This window comes from Haliotis rufescens, unplaced genomic scaffold (assembly GCF_023055435.1).
Source record: "Haliotis rufescens isolate VD_foot unplaced genomic scaffold, xgHalRufe1.0.p SCAF_8, whole genome shotgun sequence".
Lineage (NCBI taxonomy): Eukaryota > Metazoa > Mollusca > Gastropoda > Lepetellida > Haliotidae > Haliotis > Haliotis rufescens.
In genome coordinates this window covers 38,364,329-38,388,422 of record NW_025964372.1, presented here as the reverse complement: position 1 = coordinate 38,388,422, position 24,094 = coordinate 38,364,329, and the positions used below count along the sequence as shown (strand labels likewise).

General features: G+C 40.1%; 1 protein-coding gene across 2 annotated transcripts; it reads left to right on the top strand.

Moving 5' to 3' along the window:
- Positions 1-232: 232 nt before the first annotated feature.
- Positions 233-23,415, top strand: LOC124138381 (WD repeat-containing protein 38-like). 2 transcript variants are annotated; one of them, XM_046504994.2, is made up of 9 exons: positions 234-371; positions 944-1,028; positions 13,224-13,344; positions 17,309-17,425; positions 18,252-18,349; positions 19,941-20,021; positions 20,798-21,097; positions 21,902-22,099; positions 22,970-23,415. In XM_046504994.2, exons 2-9 carry the CDS (start codon positions 963-965, stop codon positions 23,138-23,140), a joined length of 1,152 nt encoding a protein of 383 aa, XP_046360950.2. In that variant the 5' UTR covers positions 234-371; positions 944-962; the 3' UTR covers positions 23,141-23,415. The 2 variants fall into 2 exon arrangements, with proteins under 2 accessions (XP_046360948.2, XP_046360950.2); XM_046504992.2 differs by having other exon boundaries at positions 233-1,028.
- Positions 23,416-24,094: the final 679 nt, after the last annotated feature.

Here is a 24,094-nt window from a genome sequence, read left to right as displayed (position 1 = left end):
AATGTAAAAATACATTTATTTTTTTTATATTAAGAGTTGTTGGCTCTATTATTGTTGTAATTTTGTAACAAGACGGGTTCAAAACGCAATCCTTAATGAGACTCTTTACATTAAGAGTGTGTTTTTTTTACATAAAAGGTTGTAATAGCGCTTGTTCATGCAAAGCAGTACGATATTAACCTCAATTTCGCTTTAATTTGATTTCTATTTTGACTGTAACCCAAACCGGAAGTGTTATTTGTATACGTTAGCAACACGTACGAGCGAACAAATCTACAGGTTCAGAGATATGGGATCTTTCTAACATGCATTAAGTGTTCACATGTGTGTCAGTAGTAGCAATAGGATCACGGGAAAGGCAATGTGAACAGGTGCCTGTCAAAAATAAAACTACGACTTTAGTTTTCCACAATGAAGTGCTTCTGTACTGTAGAACGCGATGGTGATGAAAAGGTGGTGGAGATTGTGCCGTTGCTGTTGTCGATATCACGTAGAATATAGTTTAAGTTTCACATTTGCGGCGTTTTAATTACTTGTCACAAAACATCAGGCGAGACACACTCATGAGTCACAGCTCGGATAAGGATATAGTGTACTTGCCCCGATTATGGCAGGAAAGCTTATATCGATCAAGCCAAGTCTGTTTTATTGTGTCGTGTGTTTTGGGTACACATTTGATTGAGAGGAATCTAGCCTGTAATGTTTTATGAGGTAATCAAATGTGGTGCTCAAGACGTTGGAGAGGCTTTTGAAAATAGGAACATTAATAATTCATTAAGTTTAACAGAAAGTCTGCATACCCATGTGTATTGAATACGATTACAGCCTGATCAGACTTGTGGCTGTAGACAGGGAAGTGTCTGCTGTAAATTATGTATTGACTGCAGTAAGGATACTGATTGAACTTTAACGTCCTAATCATTTGGGTCACAATGCCTGTTAGACAGCAGAACAGAGCGGACATGTTTAAGGGACCGCAAGAACTACATAAACTGGATCTCAGGCAGTTTGGAGGTCACAAGGATGAGGTGAATATTGTTACTTTAAATAATTATGTTCACAGATATTAATATGTTTATAGATATAACAACATCCTATGTATTACAATATGTTGTTAGATATATAATATATTGATGCAGGTTACAACTGATTGATGGCTATTGCAATATGTTGGTATGTATATGTGTGTGTGTGGGGGGGGGGGTTAGTGTGGGTGGGTGTATAACACACAACATGCATTGCTACAGTTTGTTGATAGATATGTGTTATGTGAAATGATATTACAATTAGATGATAAAGATACTGTGTTTTCAATGTAGCGCTAGGTTACCTGTAGATTTAACCATGCTAAATTGAATTTGGAACCGAACGCGCAGCTAAATTTAACATTTGAAACCTCACTCTACGTGTACGTTCCAAATTCAATTTAGAATAGTTAAATCTACAGGTAACCTAGCTCTACATTGAAAACACAGTATGTTTATCTCCATTCTACCGTGAATAAATAAAGCGCAAACTCAATTTGGGTGAAGTGGCATGGGTTGAGTCTAGTGGCTTGTCGATCTGAATTACAGAATCACCGACAACAGTCTGTAAACATAATATGGCGCTGTATATGCTAAAGCAGTGTGTTTACACCATGATACTACACTCGAACATATGACAGGCATTGAAAGTATACCGTATTTCCTCTATGAGACGCCCGGGCTTCTATTTATTTCGGACAAGCCTTTGGCCCGACATCAATTAGAGGCCCGGCGTCTATTGGAGGTCGGCTTCTATTAATACCCCCATACCCAGGGATCATTAATTGTATCAACTGATCGACCCGGCGTCTATTGGAGGCCCGGCGTCTATTAATACCCCCATACCCAGGGATCATTAATTGTATCAACTGATCGACCCGGCGTCTATTGGAGGCCCGGCGTCTATTAATACCCCCATAACCAGGGATCATTAATTGTATCAATTGATCGACCCGGCGTCTATTGGAGGCCGGCTTCTATTAATACCCCCCTACCCAGGGATCATTAATTGTATCAACTGATCATACCGGCGTCTATTGGAGACCCGGCTTCTATTAATACCCCCATACCCAGGGATCATTAATTGTATCAATTGATCATACCGGCGTCTATTGGAGGCCCGGCTTCTATTAATACCCCCCTACCCAGGGATCATTAATTGTATCAACTGATCATACCGGCGTCTATTGGAGGCCCGGCTTCTATTAATACCCCCCTACCCAGGGATCATTAATTGTATCAACTGATCGACCTGGCGTCTATTAGAGGCCCGGCTTCATTTTTTGCACTGAACAATTGACCCGGCTTCTATTAGAGACCCGGCGTCTAATAGAGGAAATACGGTATATATAAGCATTGCAACTTGGTAAGCTAACATGATGAGTTGGGCACTCCTAAAGAAAACTAAGCAAGCTTTGCATGGCCTTCGCTCTACACTGACCATTATGATGTCATATCGCTCATTGTGACGCAAAAGATATGACATGGTTGAATATAGGAGAGTGCCAAATTCCAAGCTCTCTGTTGTCTCCAAAACTGAAATACATTCTGTTTGTAGATTTCTATTGTGTTTTTTGCATGAAACTTATTGCCACACATTATAATTCAAATATGCCTACAGACAATTGTTTCAATATTCCGTGTTATCCAAACACTAATTACAGAGGCAACAAGTAGCACGTCTGACTTTACACGTTTACTCTCAGAGGCCATGATCTTAAAAGCCCGGATGTACGGGGATCAGTTTATGTACTGGACAGTGATATGATAGGGAGCAGTCATTACTTGATATTGCAACAACAATGACCGAAAAAAGTCCTATTCTATGAATATTAGCTTCCGTGATGATGCAGCCGTCAAACCAGCTGTTTCAATCAGAGGAGGTTTATTGTGATTTAATAGCCTCTGATTGACCAATCAGAATTTCCAAATTCATGGAAGAATATGTTGATAAATACAACATTAAGTTGACAGATGTTACATGTTAATATATGTACTACAGAATATTGACAAGCATCTTCAATTATCCAGTGTACCAAACCTTGATCCATTCATTTATGATGTAGACTATGGACCCATTCACATGATATTACGGACTTGGTCAAAACGTCCGTGTAAATGTACATTGTGATTTCTGAGCATGGTTGCTTGGTTTAATGATCCACCACCAACCCTAAATCTCCGAAATGTGGAGAAAAAATATAACTAATTATTACATGTATGATCACAGTCGTTTATTATTCCCACTAATATATTTTGTTTAGGAGATAAACATACTGTGTTTTCATTGTAAAGCTATGTTACCTGTAGATTTAACCGTACGGCATGAGGTTTCACATGTTAAATTAAGCACGGTTAATCTACAGGTAACCCAGCTCTACATTGAGAACACTGTATGTTTATATCCATTCTGCCATAACTAAATATAAAGCGAACCCTTTGGTGTCGGCAAATACATTGAGTAAAGAGACATGGGTTGCGTCTGGACAGTGTTTTGAGTGGGTTGTCGATCTGAATAACGGAATCACCAACTACAGCCTTAAACAAAAGCAGTTTGTTTACACTGTGATACTTCACTCGAACATATGACAGGCATTGACAGCGTATCAGCACGGCAACTTGGTAAGCTAACATGAGGTGGGCACTCCTAAAGAAAACTAAGCAAGCTTTGCAAAGGTTTCTTTCAGTATATAGAAAAGCGCCAATTTCCAAGTGCTCTGTAGCCCCCAAAACTTGAAATACATCCTCTTAGCAGATTTCTATTGTGTTTTCTTCACAAAACGTACTGCCACACATCCTTTGAATATTGAAGTATTTTCAACTTTGCATTTTGTAACCTATATACTTGTAGATATATATGTATTTAAATATGCCTACCGACAATGATTGAAAAAAGTACGCTTCTATGATTATAAGCTTCCGAAAAACCGTCAATAGATGTGCTCATCAAATCGTCTGAGGACTTCTATTGTGATTTGACAACCTCTGAATGACCAATCAGAATCAAGTATTTTCCAAATTCATGGTAGAATTAACAATAATGATAGTTTTGCAGGATAAGCCTCATTTTCAAGGCCTGTTATATAATTGGCATAATGGTGAATATGTCTCTGATAATTGTTGCTGTGGCCGTGGTTCCTACTTTGTTTTGCTTTTATAGTAGATAAGCTGGAACCTTTGGGGATTCCAGGAGAGAATAGAGGTCCCCAATAATCTTAGTTTGTCGTAAGAGGTGACTAGGTGGATTGTGCGGTCAGACTTGGTGACATTGTTGATCGCATGTCATTGTATCCCGATTGCGTGGGTCGATGCTCATGATGTCTACCACTGGGTTGTGTGGTTCAGACAGACAATACTATTTAGTAACCACTTAATTATTGTTTTGCAGATACCATTTAGTGACCCTAAAAATAGATATTGTTTGTTTATGTATCGATGTGTATTAGGATGGAAGTTTTTCATGCCCTAATACATTCAGCATTTCTCATGACCTTCCCCCTCCCTATAATAAATGACAAGTCCCTAAATTATATTCCAGTTTATGCAGTTTATGATAAAAAGTATTTGAAAATATCGATCTGTGTTAGGCCTGGGTCACAGGACTCGGGTACTCTGGTCGGGTAGGTACTGAGTAGGACCAATGGATAATCACGTGATATATTGTTTAATGACAAAAATCATCTAGAACTCTATATCTAGAAACTAACAGTTTTTGTCCACTAGTCCTTATGATGATAACAAATAGCAAACCCTTAAAATGGGCCAATTTCTACTAGTCCTTAGGATACCTTTACTATTGGGCAGTTTGGTAAGGACTACAGGACTAGTGCCAATTTCTAACGCTGTATATGGTTACACTACAAGTCACTAATGTTCGCATTTCTTTCTGACTATGCACCCATTCCTTCTGACTTTAATATGTTTGAATGAAGATAAAACTTCAGTAAACTCAAGTGTATGCTTGAGTGACCTGATTGTTTTATACTTGTATGTAAATGGTTTTTGTCAGGGCTCCGATCAAACTATTCCCAATCGGACATGATGTATTCTCTTAAGGCCTACAGCGGGTACTTGGGTAGGATCAGATAATAGCGGGGTGGGTACCTGGGCATCTTCCCGAGGCAAGAGAGTTAACTGACTTTAAAAGACCAGTTTCCACCCTTGCCGAACTAGGCTGGAATTCCTGGGCTCGATCGTAGCGCCACCAGTGGCTATTACGAGTTATGTCCTTTCAATGCCTCTCCTATTGACCAATCAGATTCATCCTCTCGTATCACTTGCATTTGCTTTAAACAAAACGGTGGCGCCCAGTCAAGACGATCGGATTGATAATCAAGATCTAAAGTGTGATAAAACGAGTCTTACATCGCGAAGTGCATCAAATCACGTGAGCACCTTGATTAAAAGCATGAAAAGATTTAGAAAATATCTGTTGACAACGAGTTAGCGGTGCACATGCATTGCAAATCCTGCAGTCGACCTAAATCTGCATGACACTTTACGAACGGATTTCGATTTCGGTTTGCGGTGCGGATTGGACTATGCATAGACTCGTTAGTCCAGGCAAAATGTAACTCCATAATACCAGCCTAGTTCGGCAAGGGTGGAAACTGGACTTTTATAGTCAGTTAACTCTCTTGCCTCGGGAAGATGGTACCTGGGTGGTAAATTTGGCCTCGTCCCAGCCCTATACTCTGTCATTGTTTCATGATTGCGTGATTCACTGTGTTTGGTTCCTTAGAAATGTGCTGGGTTCTTATTGTTACGATGCAAACTTTATGGAGGCTGTGTTTTGTTTGTCATTTGTGTGGCTATTTCTACTTAAAGTGTGTACATATTCCATAGTTTGGTTGCTCATTGATGGCTTTTGTTTGTAGGCCTGGGTGAGGTATTTGAAATTTTGTCCATTAATTTAAGCATGTTGATAATATTGTTTTCTATGCAATTGTCAAGTTTACTAATATGAAAGTACGTTTATTACCTACACGGGCAAACATATGGGGGTTCATAAAAATCATATGTACCCTAGGGTCATATCACGTCACGAGACAACAGTGTATTGTTTCCATTATCCGGACGTCATTGTTGACGTTATTCGAAACTTATTGAAATGTGACGTCGGAAAGCATCACACTAGAAAAAACGTCATAGGTGAAGATTGTTGACTTCATTAGACAAATTGTTGTTCCACTGCTGTTACGACTTTCTCTTCAGTTTCTCTCTGTATGAACACATCTTCTTCGGTAATAAATAGAACATTATATTCGAGTTCATGTCATACTATGTTTACGAAACGCGTGCATAAATTCTCACTCGGGAAATACCGGAATTTAAACACTCATGTCTAGAACATAGTATGACATAAATACGAATATAATATCCTCTATTTATCACTGGCTTTATATGATAAACTTCATGCAATGATTTTAACATAGAAGGAATTTCAAACCCTGTACACCAGCATCTGTCTTAGACTACAGCTGTTAGCACGTGATATTTTTAGATGTATTGGATAGATTCTGAAGCCGATGTTACTTCTCTGTAATTAATGTTTTATCAAGATGTAGTGTGAATGAGTGAGTTTGATGTAATACTGTATTCCAGATGTATGTCAGCACAATGTGGGAGGAAAGTATCATGGAACTGTTCTGGGTGAACAATACCTTCCAAATGACGTGCTGGTTTTCTTGGGGAATTAGTCAGCAAAGAGCCAGAGTCACAGGAGACTAATCACAATTTTATTTACAAGAACAATTAACAATTTACAATATACTTAGATAATAATGGAGGGTGCCACAGAGAGTCGGTACACACTCTGGGCTGTGGCAGAGAGGTCTGCTTGGTAAGAGAGTCAAACCCCTTCTCTGCCTAAAACCTGGCTACAGTATGTATTTAACAAAAATTTGAACAATAAAAAGGAATAGGATTGGTTGATACACGATTGGTTGTGCCCTATGCTAAATGGATGGCTAGACAGAGGGGAATACTAAATCCTGTTAATCCTGTTGGACTGGCACTAATCTTGTTGACATATTTACTGGATGCTTTGAAAGAGATTAGGGTGTCACTATAGATGAGCTTGTATGGGGGCTAATCCTTAATGCCCTATAGACGAGCTTGTATGGGGGCTAATCCTTAATGAGTCTTAATTGAAGTAATGTTATGCTAATATACCCCGGTAGGTGATGACAAATATACTTAAATAAAATAGTTCCAAGTAATCTATAAGACTATGTCGACATATCCTTTGTCTGGGAGATGGGATCTTGACACCTTAGGCTAGCATTTATCTAAAAGCTTCAAATCAATTAACTATGTAGACGTAACTCTTGTTTTATTGAATAGTATGTCTAGAAGATGTGCTCCCATTACCTTAGGCTAGCAACTATCTAAAAAGCTATAACTGAAACTACTGATATTTTATATATACATTTTACCTGATGATAAATATTACTTGCTTCACTATAATTATATGAAATGATGAAAAAATATTACACCATGATAACTCATAAAAGCACTTGATGTGGATATAATTATTATAGGATAACTTAGTATAAATGTTATCCCATGATAAAAGCCCGAAGTGATGCACGTCTCCGACGTTTTCCACTTTGGTGAAACCCATGGGTATGGTGCTGACAAACCTAGCCACGTAACCATGGCAAGCTGGGATTCAAACCCAGGAACGTAGGTTTCTGTCGTGCCCAAGGGACACAACTCTGCACAGGAAATTGCAGCACCTTAACGACGGAAAATGTGATGTTGAAACCACCTATGAATAATATTTCAGCATTTTCCGCAAGTCATTAATACCCATTTAGAGATTAATACTTCAAACAAGTGAACAACCACCACTAAATGTTTGATATTTGACAGCACTGTGTCATCTCATATGGCTGAGATTTGATAAAGTATTTGTTACGAGTTTTTGGCTTAATATTCACACATAATCCTTCATTCAATTTTATTGCAGGTTCAAATATTTTTCATTTGACACATGGTGCCATTGTTTTTCGTCCATTACATGATTAAGTGCGGGATTTAATGTTTATAAATGTATGGAGAATGTGCTACAAACATGCCTGAAAGCCTCATGCATTTGGCGTGAGATGACTCATTTTCATCACGATCATGACAGACGTATGTTATATATATGATAGTCTGACTAACACTGAATTTCTGTTTTAGTCGTTGTATTTCACATCACTAGGCAGTATTTATAGTTGGGAAAAACAACTTCTGTCTCCATGGCAATATTTTGTAAATAATATTTATATTTAGTTTTCATATTATGATTAGATCCACAGCAAGGGATTTTATAAGTTATCATTGTGTTACATTTATACAAAATTTTATATAATTATAGAGCGGCGAGTAGTCCATATACTGAACAACAAAAGTTCCTGTGACATTGAATAAGATTTAATGCAAAGTTATGTTTTTTACCAAATCTGAAACAATTTCGGTTTGCAACCGATAAAAGACTCCTGTAAGTGTTCAGAAGATGCGTGATTTCATAAAAAACATGAACATGCCAAAATGTCAATTTACAAATCAATAGCGTGTGTTCCCACCTCTGGTTGCGATGCAAGCAACACATTGTCGTCTCATGGAATGGACCAGGTGTCGCACAAAGTCCTGTGGGATATCTGTCCATATCTGCTGGAGCATGTTTCGAAGTTCCTGGAGTGTCTGTGGAACACGGGGTTGATGTCGAGGGCACCGATCCATCTAATCCCACATCCCACATGTGCTCAATTGGTGAGAGATCAGGGGAGCAAGCCGGCCAGGGGATGACATTCACATTGTTTTGTTGAAGAGTATCCTGAACAAGTCGAGCAATATGAGGCCGGGTGTTGTCATGTTGAAAGGTAATGCCTGGGCCATGACGACGCAAAAACGGTAGAACAACAAGATCTCTTCGCGGTAGCGCTGTCCATTGAGATTTCCCTCTACCACTAGCAAACGGGTCCTCTGTCTTGCTGTTATCCCACCCAATACCATAACGCTGCCGCCCCCGAACAGATCTTCTTCCATGACACAATGATTGACGTAACTTTCACCTCGACGTCGGTACACTCGAATCCGTCCATCGCTGTGGCTGAGGTGAAAACGAGACTCGTCAGTGAATAGAACTTGTCCCCACTACATGACCGTCCAGCGTAGACGCTGTCTGCACCACAGTAGACGTACTTGATGGTGGTTTCCTGTCAAAATGGGACGTCTGGCTGGTCTTCTGGTGACAATCCCTGCACATCTGAGGTGACGACGTAGTGTGTGAAGATATTCGTAGAAGGCCAGAGATGCTTCTTGCAGTCACTGTTGCTGGCTGGAATCGATTTCGTAGGTGTATTGTTCGAATCCAGTTGTCTTGTAGATTATTGGTTAAACGTGGCCTGCCAATCCGAGGATGGTCTCTGACTGCATTCGTCTGTTGCCAACGTCGCCATAAACACCAAATGGTGTTTCTGTGGACGTTAAATTGTCTTGCAACATCACGTTGACTCGATCGTGCTTCAAGTAAGCAATGGCTCACAGACGCTCATTTTTGGACAGGGGGGGCATTTCATAATGTTAAATAATTGTGTAATTTTCTTGTTTTTCTGAATGGCTGTTGTCAGCACGATGCTAAACAATGCATATGGAATCCCGTTAACGCACATGTTTTTATACCCATTCTTGGGTAGTTAATTGCATGGGGCTTGCATAAAAGTCAACTTTTGCATGGAATGCATGCTTTTCTGTAGCAGTTGCGTTTTTGTGACTTGATTCCATACAATACTACAATATTGAAAACCAAACTCTACTTGTTTGAAAAATACACTTAAATATTGGTGTCACAGGAACTTTTGTTGTTGAGTATATTAATCAAGGAAAAATACTGATATGAAATATTAGTTGTTTCAGTTATAGCTTTTTAGATAGATGCTAGCCTTATGTAACGCGAACAAATCTCCCTGACATACTATTCAATAAGACAAGATATGTCTACATAGTCTTATAGATTGCCTAGAACTATTTTATTTAAGTAAATCTGTCATCACCTATATAAGAATAACATTCAGCAATTACTTCAATTTAGACTCATTCAGGATTAGCCCCCAGACAAGCTCGTCTTTAGTGATACCATAATCTCTTTTCAAGCACCCAAATAACTAGTAAATATGTCAATGAGATTAGTGCCAGTCCAGACTGACTGACTGATATAGAAGATTTAACGTGCGCTTATCGACTGCAGCGTATTTCGCACACGGGCCTGGCCAGACCATTTAGTGTATTCCGAGAAGGGTGAAAGTGGTGTGTGCAACCCAAGAGGGGGCTTTTAGGGGTTGCTTATATCGATTTTTGGAAATTTTAAAATTTGGAATAAATGCCGAGGTGGGTGGAGGAGGGAACTAAGGGAGCCGGGTGAGGTGGGTGTATGTATGTTTATTGGATTTTGGATTGGTAGAATAATTAGTTTTTAGATGCGCTTAATTAGGTCTGTTTTGATTAGGAATACGCCTAGGGCCTTGAAGTTTTCTAGTTTATTTTGAGGGTTTAGTATTTCATCTAGAGTAGGAACCTTATTTAGATTGAGGTTGGTTTGTAGTGTGGTTCTGTGTGTTTGGTAGTGGGTGCAGTGGATGAGTGCGTGTTCTGTGGTTTCGGGTTGTTTGCAGTGGGGGCAGTTGCCTGTGGTGTGCCAGTCCAACAGATAACAGGATTAAGTATTCCCCTGTCTAGCCACTAATTAACCATAGAACACATATATCAACCAATCGTATTTCTTTTTATTGTTCTTAATTTTTGTTACCGTATTCGACGTAATAAGCGCCCAGGGCGCTCTCAAAATTAGAAATAGGGGGCCCATTAGAATATTATGTTGGTGAAAGATAAATTTCTAGTTTATGGTGACAGCCTGAATTTATGTTTATGTGCGACAGATATATTTTTCCAGAATCTAATTGCCGATAATTAAGGGTGCATATCACACATGATCAATCGGAAGGGGTGCTAATTGGGATTGTTCCCTAGCCAATATATCAGCAAATATTGCTGTGGGCGCTTATTAGAGCGGGGTGCTTATTGCGTCGAATACTGTAATTACATACAGAAGCAAAATGTTAAACAGAAGGGGTTTATGCTCTATCCAAGCAGACCTCTCACTAACAGCGGAGAGGGTTGTACCGACTCTCTGTGGCACCCTCAGCTATATTTTAAAAGATTAATTGTTCATTGTTAATTGTTCTTGTAAATAAAATTGTAATTAGTCTCCTGTGACTCCGGCTCTTTGCTGACTTATTCCCCCAAGAAAACCAGCACGCTATTTGTAAGGTTTTGTACCTGACATAAAAGTGTATTTGGCATATTGAAACTAACACGCATAAATAAAAGCTCTTACATTTTTGGGAGGGGGGTAGGAGGTGAATTTTATTTTTTGTTTGGAAAAACCTCATCTCCCTCCCCCCCCCCCATCCACCCCCCTCTCTCTATGACAAAAGTTTGATATTACCGGGATATCAGAGAGTTTGGAGCCTGTTACAACTTGGTTGTATTGTCAATTGTATGCTCACGTGTGACAGAAGTCTATACTGACCTGTGTTGACCCATGAAGATCTGGGGTAGAATAGGTCTTCAGCAATCCATACTTCCCGTACGTAAAAGGCGACTTATAATGCTTGTGGTAAGAGGCAAGTAAAGGGATTGGGTGGTCAGTCTCGCTGACTTGGTTGATGCATGTCATCCCAATTGCGTAGATCGATGCTCATGATGTTAATCATTTGACTTTAATCATTAACTTTTGACTCAGATGTATCCTACTCCTCAGCAACGAACATGATGAAATGGACGAAAATGAATATAAAGTAATTTCTTAGTTTTAATTTTTAGAGCTGCCAAAGAACTTTAATGTCGAAAAATAATCAAAGCTCACTACATATTTCAGTTCTATGTGTGCTAGACTGAAATTCTTTCGATACCCTCTCATACCAAATATTGCTTTCGGCCATAATGAGGTGCAGAAAGAAAAACAATCATCATTTTTCAGTGTGAAGAGGGGTTGTCGGGTAGCCTAGTGGTTAAAGCGTTCGCTTGTCCAACGAAGACTCGGGTTCGATTCCCGACATGGGTACAATGTGTGAAGCCCATTTCTGGTGTCCCCCACCGTAATATTGCAGGAATATTGCTACAAGGGGCCTAAAACCTCACTCAGTCACTCAGAGTGAAGAAGACAAGAGCCATTGACTGGTATCCTCCCATGACAATATAGGGCATGGCTGAAGGCATTGACTGGTCTACCCTATGTTACCTAAATATTAGAATGGAGTGACCCAAGAAAAGTAGAAAAGTAAACTTGTACTTTATTTATGCACACAATGACAGGGTCAATATAAGGGGATAGTTGACAGTTCCGCGTCTGACATACAGGATATAGACTTGATCCCAGAGTGCAGGACAGGAAGTGAATGTTCCATCATGTCCATCCATGTAGGAGGGTCCTGATAGGTGGGTTTCATAATATATGCAGTAAGCAGTAAAATTTAGGGTACTTTTTCATTAAACAGTAATTTTTCTTCTTTTTCAATAAAATCGTCGCGAAAAATTCCTAAATCAGCCATGGCAGGACATGGGACTTTTAATTCTGCTTTCGTTTCATCCTGACAATTCATATTTTTAATACCGGGTAAAATCTCAAATCGCTAAACATTCTAGACTGGTACCCTGCGTCAGTAGCGCAGCCTGCTTTCTGTGGCGAAGCATTGGGGTCTTAAAGACAGACTGTTTTTGACCCATTTAATCATTTTACAATAAGCAGTAAATTATTTATTTACGTTAAGCAGTTATTTTTTGGTATTTTACGATAAGCATTTACGATAAAAAAAAAGATGAATTTTACGTTTACGATAGTGTTTGAAGTGTGTATTACGTTAAGCATTAAAACCCATCAGGACCCTCATGTAGATGGTCTCTGCTGACTGGGTGTTCACAGCAAATCTACAATTGTGTACAATCAACCTGGGAAAGGGCCTCCCTACATAAATGTATTCCTTGATGAGTAAGATAGTGGAAAATAGTATTTGACTACCGTTGCATTTTTAAAAAAAAAATTAAAATGGAAAGAAAAATGGAATGTGTGGCAAACTTTATAATGATGTGGGCAGTGCCTGAGAACCAAGACTATTATTTTTTTAGCCTAACACCTGTGTTATGTTTCAGGTAAACTGCGTGGCTTTTTCCAATGATTTCCAGATCCTGATAACTGGATCTGATGACGAGAGAATTCGAATCTTCAACGCCAGAACTGGAGAGTTTGTTTGTAAAGTCAAAGGTCATTCAGGTAAAAAACAGAAAACGAGCAGTAAGACTTAGAGTATCAGTCAATATGCAGGCAATTTGGTTTGTTTTCTTTCTTTCTAAATCTTCAAATAGTAACCATGTTTGTGACATGAGCATATATGCTGTTATGATGGGTGGACATATTGGCACATAAAAATTGTATTGCAGTATACCGCAATATGGAGAGCTGTATTGCAATCTGTATTGGGGTCCAGATTATATATTTTTTACTGTTCTAATGGTGCTTCTTCATTCAATAAGCAGACTTCAGATTTCGAGATGGTAGTATGGATATCTTCAATGCCAGAACTGGAGAGTTTTTTTGTTAAGTCAAAGGTCATTTAGGTAAAAAACAGAAAACGAGCAGCAAGACTTAGGGTAGACTAACATTTAGTCTCTGAAATTTTATATTACACAATATCCTTCTTGACTCTAAAAATAAAAAAATTCTCATGCTGATGTGGAATAGAGCTAGCTTGAGCTGGCTAGACTTGCTTTTGTTTGCATTTCTAGATTATTATTTTTTCATAAAATAAATATATTCCACGGTCATGGTGCAGGACTAGACTTAGGGTATCAGTCAATATAATCAGCCGGATAATCCTCTCCCGTCTACTGACTCATGGCCTCTGAGGGTGCTCTCATCTTGTCACCGACTGACCAACCAGGTCGAAGCCTGTGAGTCAGCATTACTTCCCCAAGAGCCATGGTCTCCACATGGTAACCAGGACCAATGCATGGGAAGCCAACTGTCCAGCCAACCTACTGCATGGATCAAATGTGCACCTTGTCGCTTAAGCACAGCACATCGTCATGGTCGCCATACGGGACCCATATGGACCTGGCAGGAGCCGAGCCACTGTCCATTAACAGGTCTTCAGGGTCACCGCACGGATCCCACTGGTGTCTCAGAAGGTCTCAGAAGGTCTCAGAAGCAATCAGAAGCACTCAGAAGCAATCAGAAGCACTCAAAAGCAATCAGAATCACTCAGAAGCAATCAGAAGCACTCAGAATTCAGCTACCAAGATAAGGACTATAGAGAGTGAGTGAGTGAGTGAGTGAGTGAGTGAGTGAGCGAGTGAGTGAGTATGGTTTTACGCCACTGTTAGCAATATTCCAGCAATATCACGTCGGGGGACACCAGTAATGGGCTTCACACATTGTACCCATATCGGGAATCGAACCCGGGTCTTTGGCGTGACGAGCCAACGCTTTAACCACTAGGCTACCCGAACGCCCCAGGACCATAGTGAAGGCAATCATAACCAAGCCGACCATCCGGGAACCGCTCCATATAGTTTAGAGTCTCGCACTCAATGGGCTTGATCATTCACCCTCACAGTCGCAGTCACCCTCGGACGAAGACATGCATGATGACCACATGGATCCTTTGGTTGATCCGGCTGCCTTACACTAGACTTTGTCATCCCCAAGGATTATCTCTGACCCCAGGGACTCAGAAGGAGTTGAAGATATTTTCCGTTGAGAGATTTTCACCCTTATTTCTCTTCTAAATAATCACTATCAAACAACACATTCCTCTACCTCAGAGCAGAAAGAGCTGCTGTATTCTTTAAAATGCCGAAGTTGGAGGAATTCGAATTTCCACAGATGCCAGTATACACTTGATCTCAGGGACTAGTTCCATTTCTTAGAGTACATCATACCCTTCTTAGGCCAAGCTATGCTCACAAGATCATTGCACTTGCATCAGAGAACAGGACATGAAATGACGGTGTTGCCCAAATTAATGCATGTTAGGAAATAAACATGTCATCGGAGTCCCATATGACCAATATTTGAAATGTACATATCATTTGGCTGCCATATTTAGATTTATTATGTACATCGTGAAATATATGAAGTAATATGTTTATCAATATATATAATCTAAATATTTTATTTATATTTCCATAACATACAAATAATCCTTGCCCAAACATCCTGCAGCCGCATAATATTAAATATTCCATTCCTAAGTAATTTCAGGGTTATGAGTTTTAATTCATACACAAATTGCTGGAATTGAATCAGTTGCTGTGATGTACACATCAGTCTTGCTATTCAGTTGAAAACTATAAAAAGCCTGTCATTTTCAGTCTGTGAGTTTTCTCGAGTTTCTACAAAATAACAGCCTTTTAAAATTTTTTGAAAACATGTACAAACCTGAAACCCACATGTGTATGGTTCTATTCGTAGGAACTACTTGTATTCTGAAAAGAGGGCTATGTCCTTATAAGTGAGTGAGTGAGTTGGGTTTAACGCCGCTTTTAACAGTATTCCAGTTATATCGCGGCGTGTCAGCTTAATGTGGGAGGATTAGTGAGGAAGGTCTCTGACGTTTACCACTTCGGTGAAACCCACAAGTACGGGGATGGTGCTGACAAACCTAGAAATGTAATCAGGGTGAACTGGGATTCAAACCCACAATCACAGGTTTCTGGCGTTCCCAAGGGACGCAACTCTGCAACTCTGCTCTGCAAATTGCAGCGCCTTAGATGACTGGGCCACCCGTGTCCCCCCTTAGAAGTGAATTTGTAACATAGTGCTGTTTCAATCTATTCCTCTAGGTCACAATTACCAGAATGCAATTGTCTTTCCTGATTTTCCTTCTAACTGCTCTGTACAACTAAGGATCCTATGAACTGAATGTTGGCGAATGTATTTTGTCCAGTTTACTGTAGCAGATCAGTGTTTCCTTTTAAACATTTTTTTATTATTCAAGTTCATGTCCCAAGTAGTTTGTCATTCGTTTTGATTCTTGCTTCTCTCATCACAAAACGTTTTTCTCTGATCCTCCAATGCATGTATATATTGTGGAATAACAATGATTATTTTTCAATGTCGCAGACATGTCTGTTGAAGATACTTACTCAGTAACACTACACTGGATTGTCTGGTCCAGACTCGATTACTTTTACAGACTGACGCCATAATAGCTTGAATTTTGCTGAGTGCGGCGTTAAACAACAAACAAACAAACAAATCATTATGGGACTGACCTTTTAATTGATGTTGGGTCATTATGGGACTGACCGTTTAATGGATGTTGTGTCATTATGGGACTGACACTTTAATGGATGTTGTGTCATTATGGGACTGACACTGTGATGGACGCTGTGCCAGTATGGGACAGACCCTTTAATGGATGTTGTGTCATTATGGGACTGACACTGTGATGGACGCTGTGCCAGTATGGGACAGACCCTTTAATGGATGTTGTGTCATTATGGGACTGACACTGTGATGGACGCTGTGCCAGTATGGGACTGACCCTTTAATTGATGTTGTCATTATGGGACTGACCCTTTGAGGGATGTTGTGTCATTATGGGACTGACACTGTGATGGATGTTGTGTCATTATGGGACCGACCCTTTAATTGATTTTGTGTCATTATGGGACTAACCCTTTGAGGGATGTTGTGTCATAATGGGACTGACCCTTTAATTGATGTTGTGTCATTATGGGACTAACCCTTTGAGGGTTGCTGTGTCATTATGGGACCGACCCTTTAATTGATGTTGTGTCATTATGGGACTGACCCTTTGAGGGATGTCGTGTCATTATGGAACAGACCCTTTAATGGATGTTGTGTCATTATGAGACTGACACTGTGATGTATGCCATGTCATTATGGGACTGAACCTTGGATGGAGGTCCTGCTATAGTTTGTTCCAGAAAAAGAAAAAGAAACCTAATTGCTTTCTGGACATGTTGTTCATAATATTCTTGTTTTGTTAATGTTATATTGTAACCTTTAGCTTCTTGTTTTGGTAATGTTATATTGTAACCTTTGCCTTCTTGTTTTGGTAATGTTATATTGTAACCTTTGCCTTCTTGTTTTGGTAATGTTATATTGTAACCTTTGCCCTATCTTTAAAGCATGTTTCCAGAAACAGAAGTTCATTTTGAGGCTCCTTGTAAATATTGCACAAAGTATTTGCTTTTATATTTTCTTTCAGGGGCAATAAAGAGTGTGGCCATTACTGCTGATTGTCGCCACTTTGCGAGTGGATCGTATGACAAGACTGCACGGGTGTGGAGGATGCGAGATGCCTCACTGCTGCATCTCCTAAAAGGCATGTGCAGCAGGAGCAGCTTCAGATGACTTATCCTGAACTGGAAGTCAACACACCTACTCATCCAAAAAATATCATTTCATAAATGTCATTATAAGTCTCTAATTATTGTTATCGTGAGTAGATTTTCAGCTACAGTTATCACTTCAGGTACATTGTCTAGTGGTTGAAGCGTTCGGTCATCACGCTGAAGACCCGGGTTCGATTCCCTACATGGGTACAATGTGTGCAGCCCATTACTGGTGTCCCCCGCTGTGATATTGCTGGACTATTGCTTAAAGCGGCGTAAAACCATACTCACTCACTCACTTCCTCAGGTACATTGTCTATTGGTTGAAGCGTTCGCTCGTCACGCTGAAGACCCAGACTATTAACTAAAACATTTTAGTTTCTTCGAAGTTGGAGGGGGCATGGATGGCCCAGTTGTCTAGGGCACTGCAATTTGCAGAGCAGAGTTGCGTCCCTTTGGCATGCCAGAAACCTATGATTGTGGGTTCGGATCCAGGTTCGCCTGACTATGTTTCTCGGTTTGTCAGCATCATACCCGTGCTCGTGGGTTTCACCGAAGTGGTTAACATCTGACCTGCATCACTTTGGGCTTTCCTCCCACATTAAGCTGACACGCCGTGATATAGCTGGAATACTGTTAAAAGTGGTGTTAAACCCAACTCACTCACTCACTCTTTGAAGTTTTACTAAGTTATTTCACTACCTCCACTATCACTTCATTATATATAACTTCAGTTACAGTAGATCAGTATTGGAATGCCTTTATAGATATCATCTACAGTAGTTGACCTATGAATGTAAACATATCTGTTGCCAGGTCACACCAAAAGTGTGGAGGTGGTTGTCTTCTCACCAGATGGCGCTCTGCTGTGCTCGGGATCATGGGATAGGTCTGCCATCTTGTGGGATGTTGAGGTAACTGATAGCCTGCTTGCTTTAGTTACTCATATCAAAATCATATACACACAGTAACCCTACAAATGCATTGAATGTTAACCACATTTGACAATACCAGCAGTATATGTCTGTCACAGTCTGTGTACATGTATAAATGATGGGTAAAGAAACTAAAACAAGAGAATTGTTGCTGAAATTTCATCCTGACAATTGCGACCCGTGAAGATCCGGGGTAGAATAGGTCTTCAGCAATCCATGCTTGCTGTAAAAGGCGACTATGCTTGTCTTAAGAGGCTATATATCGCTGCAATATTGCTGAGCGTGGCGTTAAACAACAAACCTAACCAAAATACAAAACCTTACATTTTGACCCATCAATACCATTTCTATCACCTGGGTCCACTTGCACAAAGTGATCTTAGCGCTAAGACTATTGTAAGCCTATGTAAAAGTATGGGAGTTATGATTATTGTAGCGCTAAGATTGCTTTGTGCAAATGGGTCCAGGGCCCACTTGCACAAAGCGATCTTAGCGCTAAGATGATCGTAACTACCATACTTTAACATACCTCCACACAACTTTCACAAATAGCGAAAGCATAAGGATTTTGACTCCACTAAAAACAAAGTATGAATGTTTACCTTACACATTTTCTACTGGCTTTTTTTCTGAAGACAATGTCAATTAAATGTATTTCCACTTGGGCCATAAAAAAAAAATCTATTTTTTTATATATCTTTTCATACAAAATTTGCCTCTTGTTCCACATTAATATTGCAGTATATTTCTTTTATTTTTGGTTATTTCTGTAATTTACACTTTCTTGAAACCAATATCCTGCCAATCAGCAATGCTATTCATGATCATGAAAGGTTGTGATGCCATGGATGTGTGTCCCTACACAATTGTGAATTTCGGTTGGAGCAGGTGAAGATTGAAATTAAAAACAAGATAAACATTTGACTGTCGCCCAATTTAATTTTTTTGAAAAAGTGTCCCTAACTGAAATTTAATGAAATCTAAAGTATAAACTGATGTAAGGTCTTATAAACATGTCATTTATTCAATAGAAATCTCTTCCAACTATATCATAAGCATGTGTTTATGAATCATTATCAAATAGTGATGATACCAGTTGTTCGCAAATGAATAGAGTATGTGAAGCTCTGCAACCAGAAAATAACTTCTGGGACCCACAAAGCTATCGTTGCGCTACGACAGTCGTAAGTCTGTGGGAGTTACGATCGTCTTAGCACTATGATTGCTTTGTGTAACCCGCCCCTGGGTGCCGTTGTACAAAACAATCTTAGCGCTACGATTTTCATAAGTCTGTGTTAAGGTATGGAAGTTATGATCACCTTAGCGCTAAGATCACTTTGTACAACAACACCCTGGCCTTCAACAAGGATCTTTGGATTATCTGTCACAAGTAAGATAGTTTGGCAAGTCATGAGCTGTATTGTACATGTCAGGGTCTGAAGTCAAATATGGACTTATTGACATCATAGGCAGCTTTGTGTCACTCAGCAAATCAGTATAAAGGAAAAATAATATTTCTTAGTGACAAATCAATTACCCTTTGGGTATTGTAGAGATGTTGTTTTTGCAGTCTGGTGGTGGTGTGAGGATATTCACGGGGCACGAGAACCTGGTGCAGTCCATCGCTTTCTCCCCCAATGGGAAATGGATCGTAAGTTAAAAAATGGAGAAGCATGATTGTCAAGGGCACTATGTGAGGATACTGATGGGGGGAGGGAAGGTTTGGGTGGGTGGGTTGGGGATGGGGTCACAGTGCGAATGTGGATTGTCAGTCTGTCTGCAGGGAACCATGCTTGGGACAGTTGATTCTGCATCGCTTCAATTGTGTGGATCGATGCTCATGATGTCAATCAATTGATTGTCTGGTCCAGACTCGATTATTTACAGACCGCCGTCATATAGCTGGAATATTGCTGAGTGTGGCGTTAAACAGCAAACAAACAAATGAAAAAACAAATCTTCCTCATGATCTTGAAATCAACAACCAATCAAAATGACAAGTTTTGCCAGGGTTTTGCTGCAAGACATTCCAGGTTCTTGAGATGGCACGCAACAAGGCAAGTGGAATAATATGTTGCAGAATATGGCTACAATATTTATCAAAATGGAATTGCAAAATTAAACACTTCATTTTAAAAGTCTTTTGAGGAACACATGTGCCCCGATTGACTGTTGTGAATGTGTACCCTGTTTAAAGTGATTACAAGAGAGTTGGTTTTATGCTTTGGGGGGGGGGAGGCATATTGAGGAAGGGGATATGGGTTGGGGAATACATAAGAACACAATATTGATACTGACATTTTACTCTGTGACAAGCCGTGTTAACTGATGTACTGTACTGAAAACATCAATGAACATTTGTCTGCTATTTTACTCCTGTCTCCTTTTTGTTCCATCAGTATACATGAAATTCACTTTTATGTCCAGGCAACTGGTTCCTGGGATTTTACTATTAGAGTATGGGATCTGCCCAAACCAACTGCATCAATGACATCCACAGCCACAGCATCAACTCAAGCATCAGCATCTACATCCTCATCCATGTCAGCATCAACATCAGCGGATGGAGCATTAACACAGGCATCAACATCATCACATACCCCTGTTCCCTCCACTACACCAAGCCCCACCCCTACCCCCAGCCCAGGGGCGAGGGAGGGGGTGAAGGTATTGTCTGGGCACAAGGGGAACATCCACGCTGTCGCCTTCTCCAAGGACGGGATGCTGGTCAGTGCAGATGATGTTCTACTGCATTGTAAAATGAATGCTTATTTGTTCTTCGATTTGATTGGTTGAAAAATGTTGTTGAATGGGAATGGATACCAGAATTGTTTTGAACTTTTCACTGCGCAGGAATACTTCCTTTATAATTTCTGTATCCTCTTTTTTTTCTCAGTCCTGAAATTGAAAAAGATGTGCCATCTAACTTGGCAAAACGGATACAACATTAATTTTAGCTCAGATTTGATTAATATTTATCTGAACAACTTCCATTATTTTTTTTTTTTTCACATTTTGTCAACCAGGAGTCATTGAAGCAGATGTCATCCCTTTTACAGTGGCGATACATTATGTGTTTTTGGTCAAATGGTTGATTTTAGTGGTTTTCAGGAAGCTTTTTCTGATATCTGAAGAAGGGATGGTGGGGTAGCCTAGATATTAAGGTGTTCGCTCATCATGCCAAAAACCTGGGTTCCAATCTGATTATCTTTTGGTTTGTCAACACCCTACACATGCTCATGGGTTTCACCAAAGTTGCAAAACATCTGAGACCTGCATCACTTTGGTCTTTCCTCCCACATCAAGCTGAGATGCTGTCATGTAACTGTAAAACTGTTCAAAAGAGTTAAACCCGGCTCACTCACTCGCTCGCTGATAGGAACCTGAAAGATATTTGAATATGACATGATATATTATTTGTGAAATTATCAGTTTTAATGCGTGCAGTGACTTTCAGCACATTTTACAGTATGAGCTGAGAGTTTAGGATCCCCTGCTGGATGTGCGTATTTGAAGTTGTTGGTGTTGCAGGCTTCAGGGTCGTGGGACAAGACGGTGAGGATGTGGAACCCACGGACCGGGCGTGTCCTCCATGTGTGTGAGGGCCACGAGGGATGGGTCCAAGCTCTGGCCTTCTCCCCTGACGGAACCTATCTGGCCAGTGCTAGTGATGACGACAGCGTGCGTGTGTGGGATGTCATCAACGGAAAGTGTGTCAAAGTGTTGGAGGTGAGGCGAAGGCATGAACGTGCTGACTCTCTATTAGTGTTGAGGAGGCATGGGTGGCCCAGTCGTTTAAGGGGCCGCGATTCGCTGTGCAGAGGTGCGTCCCTTGGGCACTCCAGAAACCTATGCTTGTGGGTTGGAATCCCGGTTCGCCCCAAAAATGTTTCTAGGTTTGTCAGCACCATACCCGTGCTCGTGGTAAATGTCTGAGACCTGCATCACTTCGGGCTTTCCTCCCACATTAAGCTGACACGCAGCGATATAACTGGAATACTGTTAAAAGCGGTGTTAAACCTAACTCACTCACTCACTCTTTAGTGTTGAAAGAATGACAGAGACAATTGCAAGGACTTCTTTCATTGATTTATCAGTTTTTGAGATTTTCACTTACTGACCTATGCTTATGGTGTCAGTTTGTTAAGCAGGTAGGTGGCACGTTGGTCTGAGGTGCTGCTAATGGATGTCCTAGAACTGTTTCAGGATCTACTTCTTGTCATGGGTTTCAGTCTCAGATTCTCTTTGATATATCATAATCCTTAATTTGCCAGCACCATACCCATTGGTTCAGCAAGTGGCTAGTGTTTACCATCTGCATGACTTACATGTTTACCCAACTCACAAATGCGGGTGGCCCACTTGTCTAAGGTGCCAATTCACTGTGCAGATTTTCATCCCTTGGGCACGCCAGAAATCTGTGATTGTGTGTTCGAATCCCGGTTAGGCGGGATACTGTTTCTAGGTTTGCCACCATGTATAGCACCTGCATCATTTGGGGTTTTCCTCCCACATTATGCTGACAAACCATGATATAACTAGGATACTGTTCAAAGCAGCATTAAACCCAACTCACTCACTCATTCACTCTACTTCTAGGGGGAGACAGACCAGGCCCATCACTGTGCTTTCACTGCTGGAGGTGCCCTCGTGGCGTGTGGTGCAGCGGTCACCACATTGGCCATACATGAGATGTCCTCATCTCAGACAGCAGAGAAGATGATCGGCTTGCCGAGATCGTGCACCCCTGCGAGCGATGAGGACTCGTGACTCTTTGATAAAGCATCACATTGTGCTACAGTCTATATTTATATGGAATAATGTTTAATGGTGTGCAAATGTATACCAAACACTGCTTTCCCATGAACTAGTCATTCGATCTTGTTACTGGAACTACACTGTTCACGATGTTGGAGCGGACGTTGGTGTGAGTGAGGCACTTCACCAGGCAGTGCAGCAGAAAAAGGAATCTAAGGCGACACTTTGCTGTTTTCAAGGTTTGCAATTTGAACTAAGACACGTGGAAATAAATAATTAACTCTGAATGTCTTTTTTTCATTTAACATCGTGTGGGTTTGTCAGTTTTGTGTGGAAAAATATATAATAACATGAATATTTGGCTTTGTTTGTCTCATCGTGTGACGTGACAAAATTTATATTTTCATGTTATTTTACAAGAAAAGCTAATATGACTGAAAGTTGTTCTGGCAAAAAGTAGTATTTCATTTGAGTTAAATATGAATTATATATTTGGTGATAAATATAGTATTTCATCTCTAAATATTAAGGGGAGGTCGGCAGCCTAGTGGTTAAAGCATTCGCTCATCACGCTGAAGACCAGGGTCATTTCCCGACATGGGTACAATGTGTGAAGCCCATTTCTGGTGTTTCCTCCTCCCCGCATCGTGATATTGCTGGAATATTGATAAAAGCAGGGTAAAATCAAACTCACTCACTCACTCACTCTAAATATATAACATTTATTGTTAGGTGTCTATTCCCCAATTGAAACCATGTTAATCCAGAAATCTGTACATAAGAACTTAGTGTGAAGCCAACATCCAAACAACAGGTCGTATACCATCAACAAATGTATCACACAATTCACTTAAGGATTGCCTGTGTATTTTTTTTTTGTTTCATTGAGGTATGAATCGAAAAACTGATGTGGAAACTGATTCATACGAAAGTTTGCACATTGGTTTTTCGATTCATACCTCAATG

Coding starts and splice junctions, on each gene's coding strand:
- LOC124138381 (XM_046504992.2), top strand. CDS start 933: ATGCCTGTTAGACAGCAGAACAGAGCGGACATGTTTAAGGGACCGCAA. Junction 1,029..13,223: donor TTGGAGGTCACAAGGATGAG/GTGAATATTGTT, acceptor GTTATGTTTCAG/GTAAACTGCGTGGCTTTTTC. Junction 13,345..17,308: donor TAAAGTCAAAGGTCATTCAG/GTAAAAAACAGA, acceptor ATTTTCTTTCAG/GGGCAATAAAGAGTGTGGCC.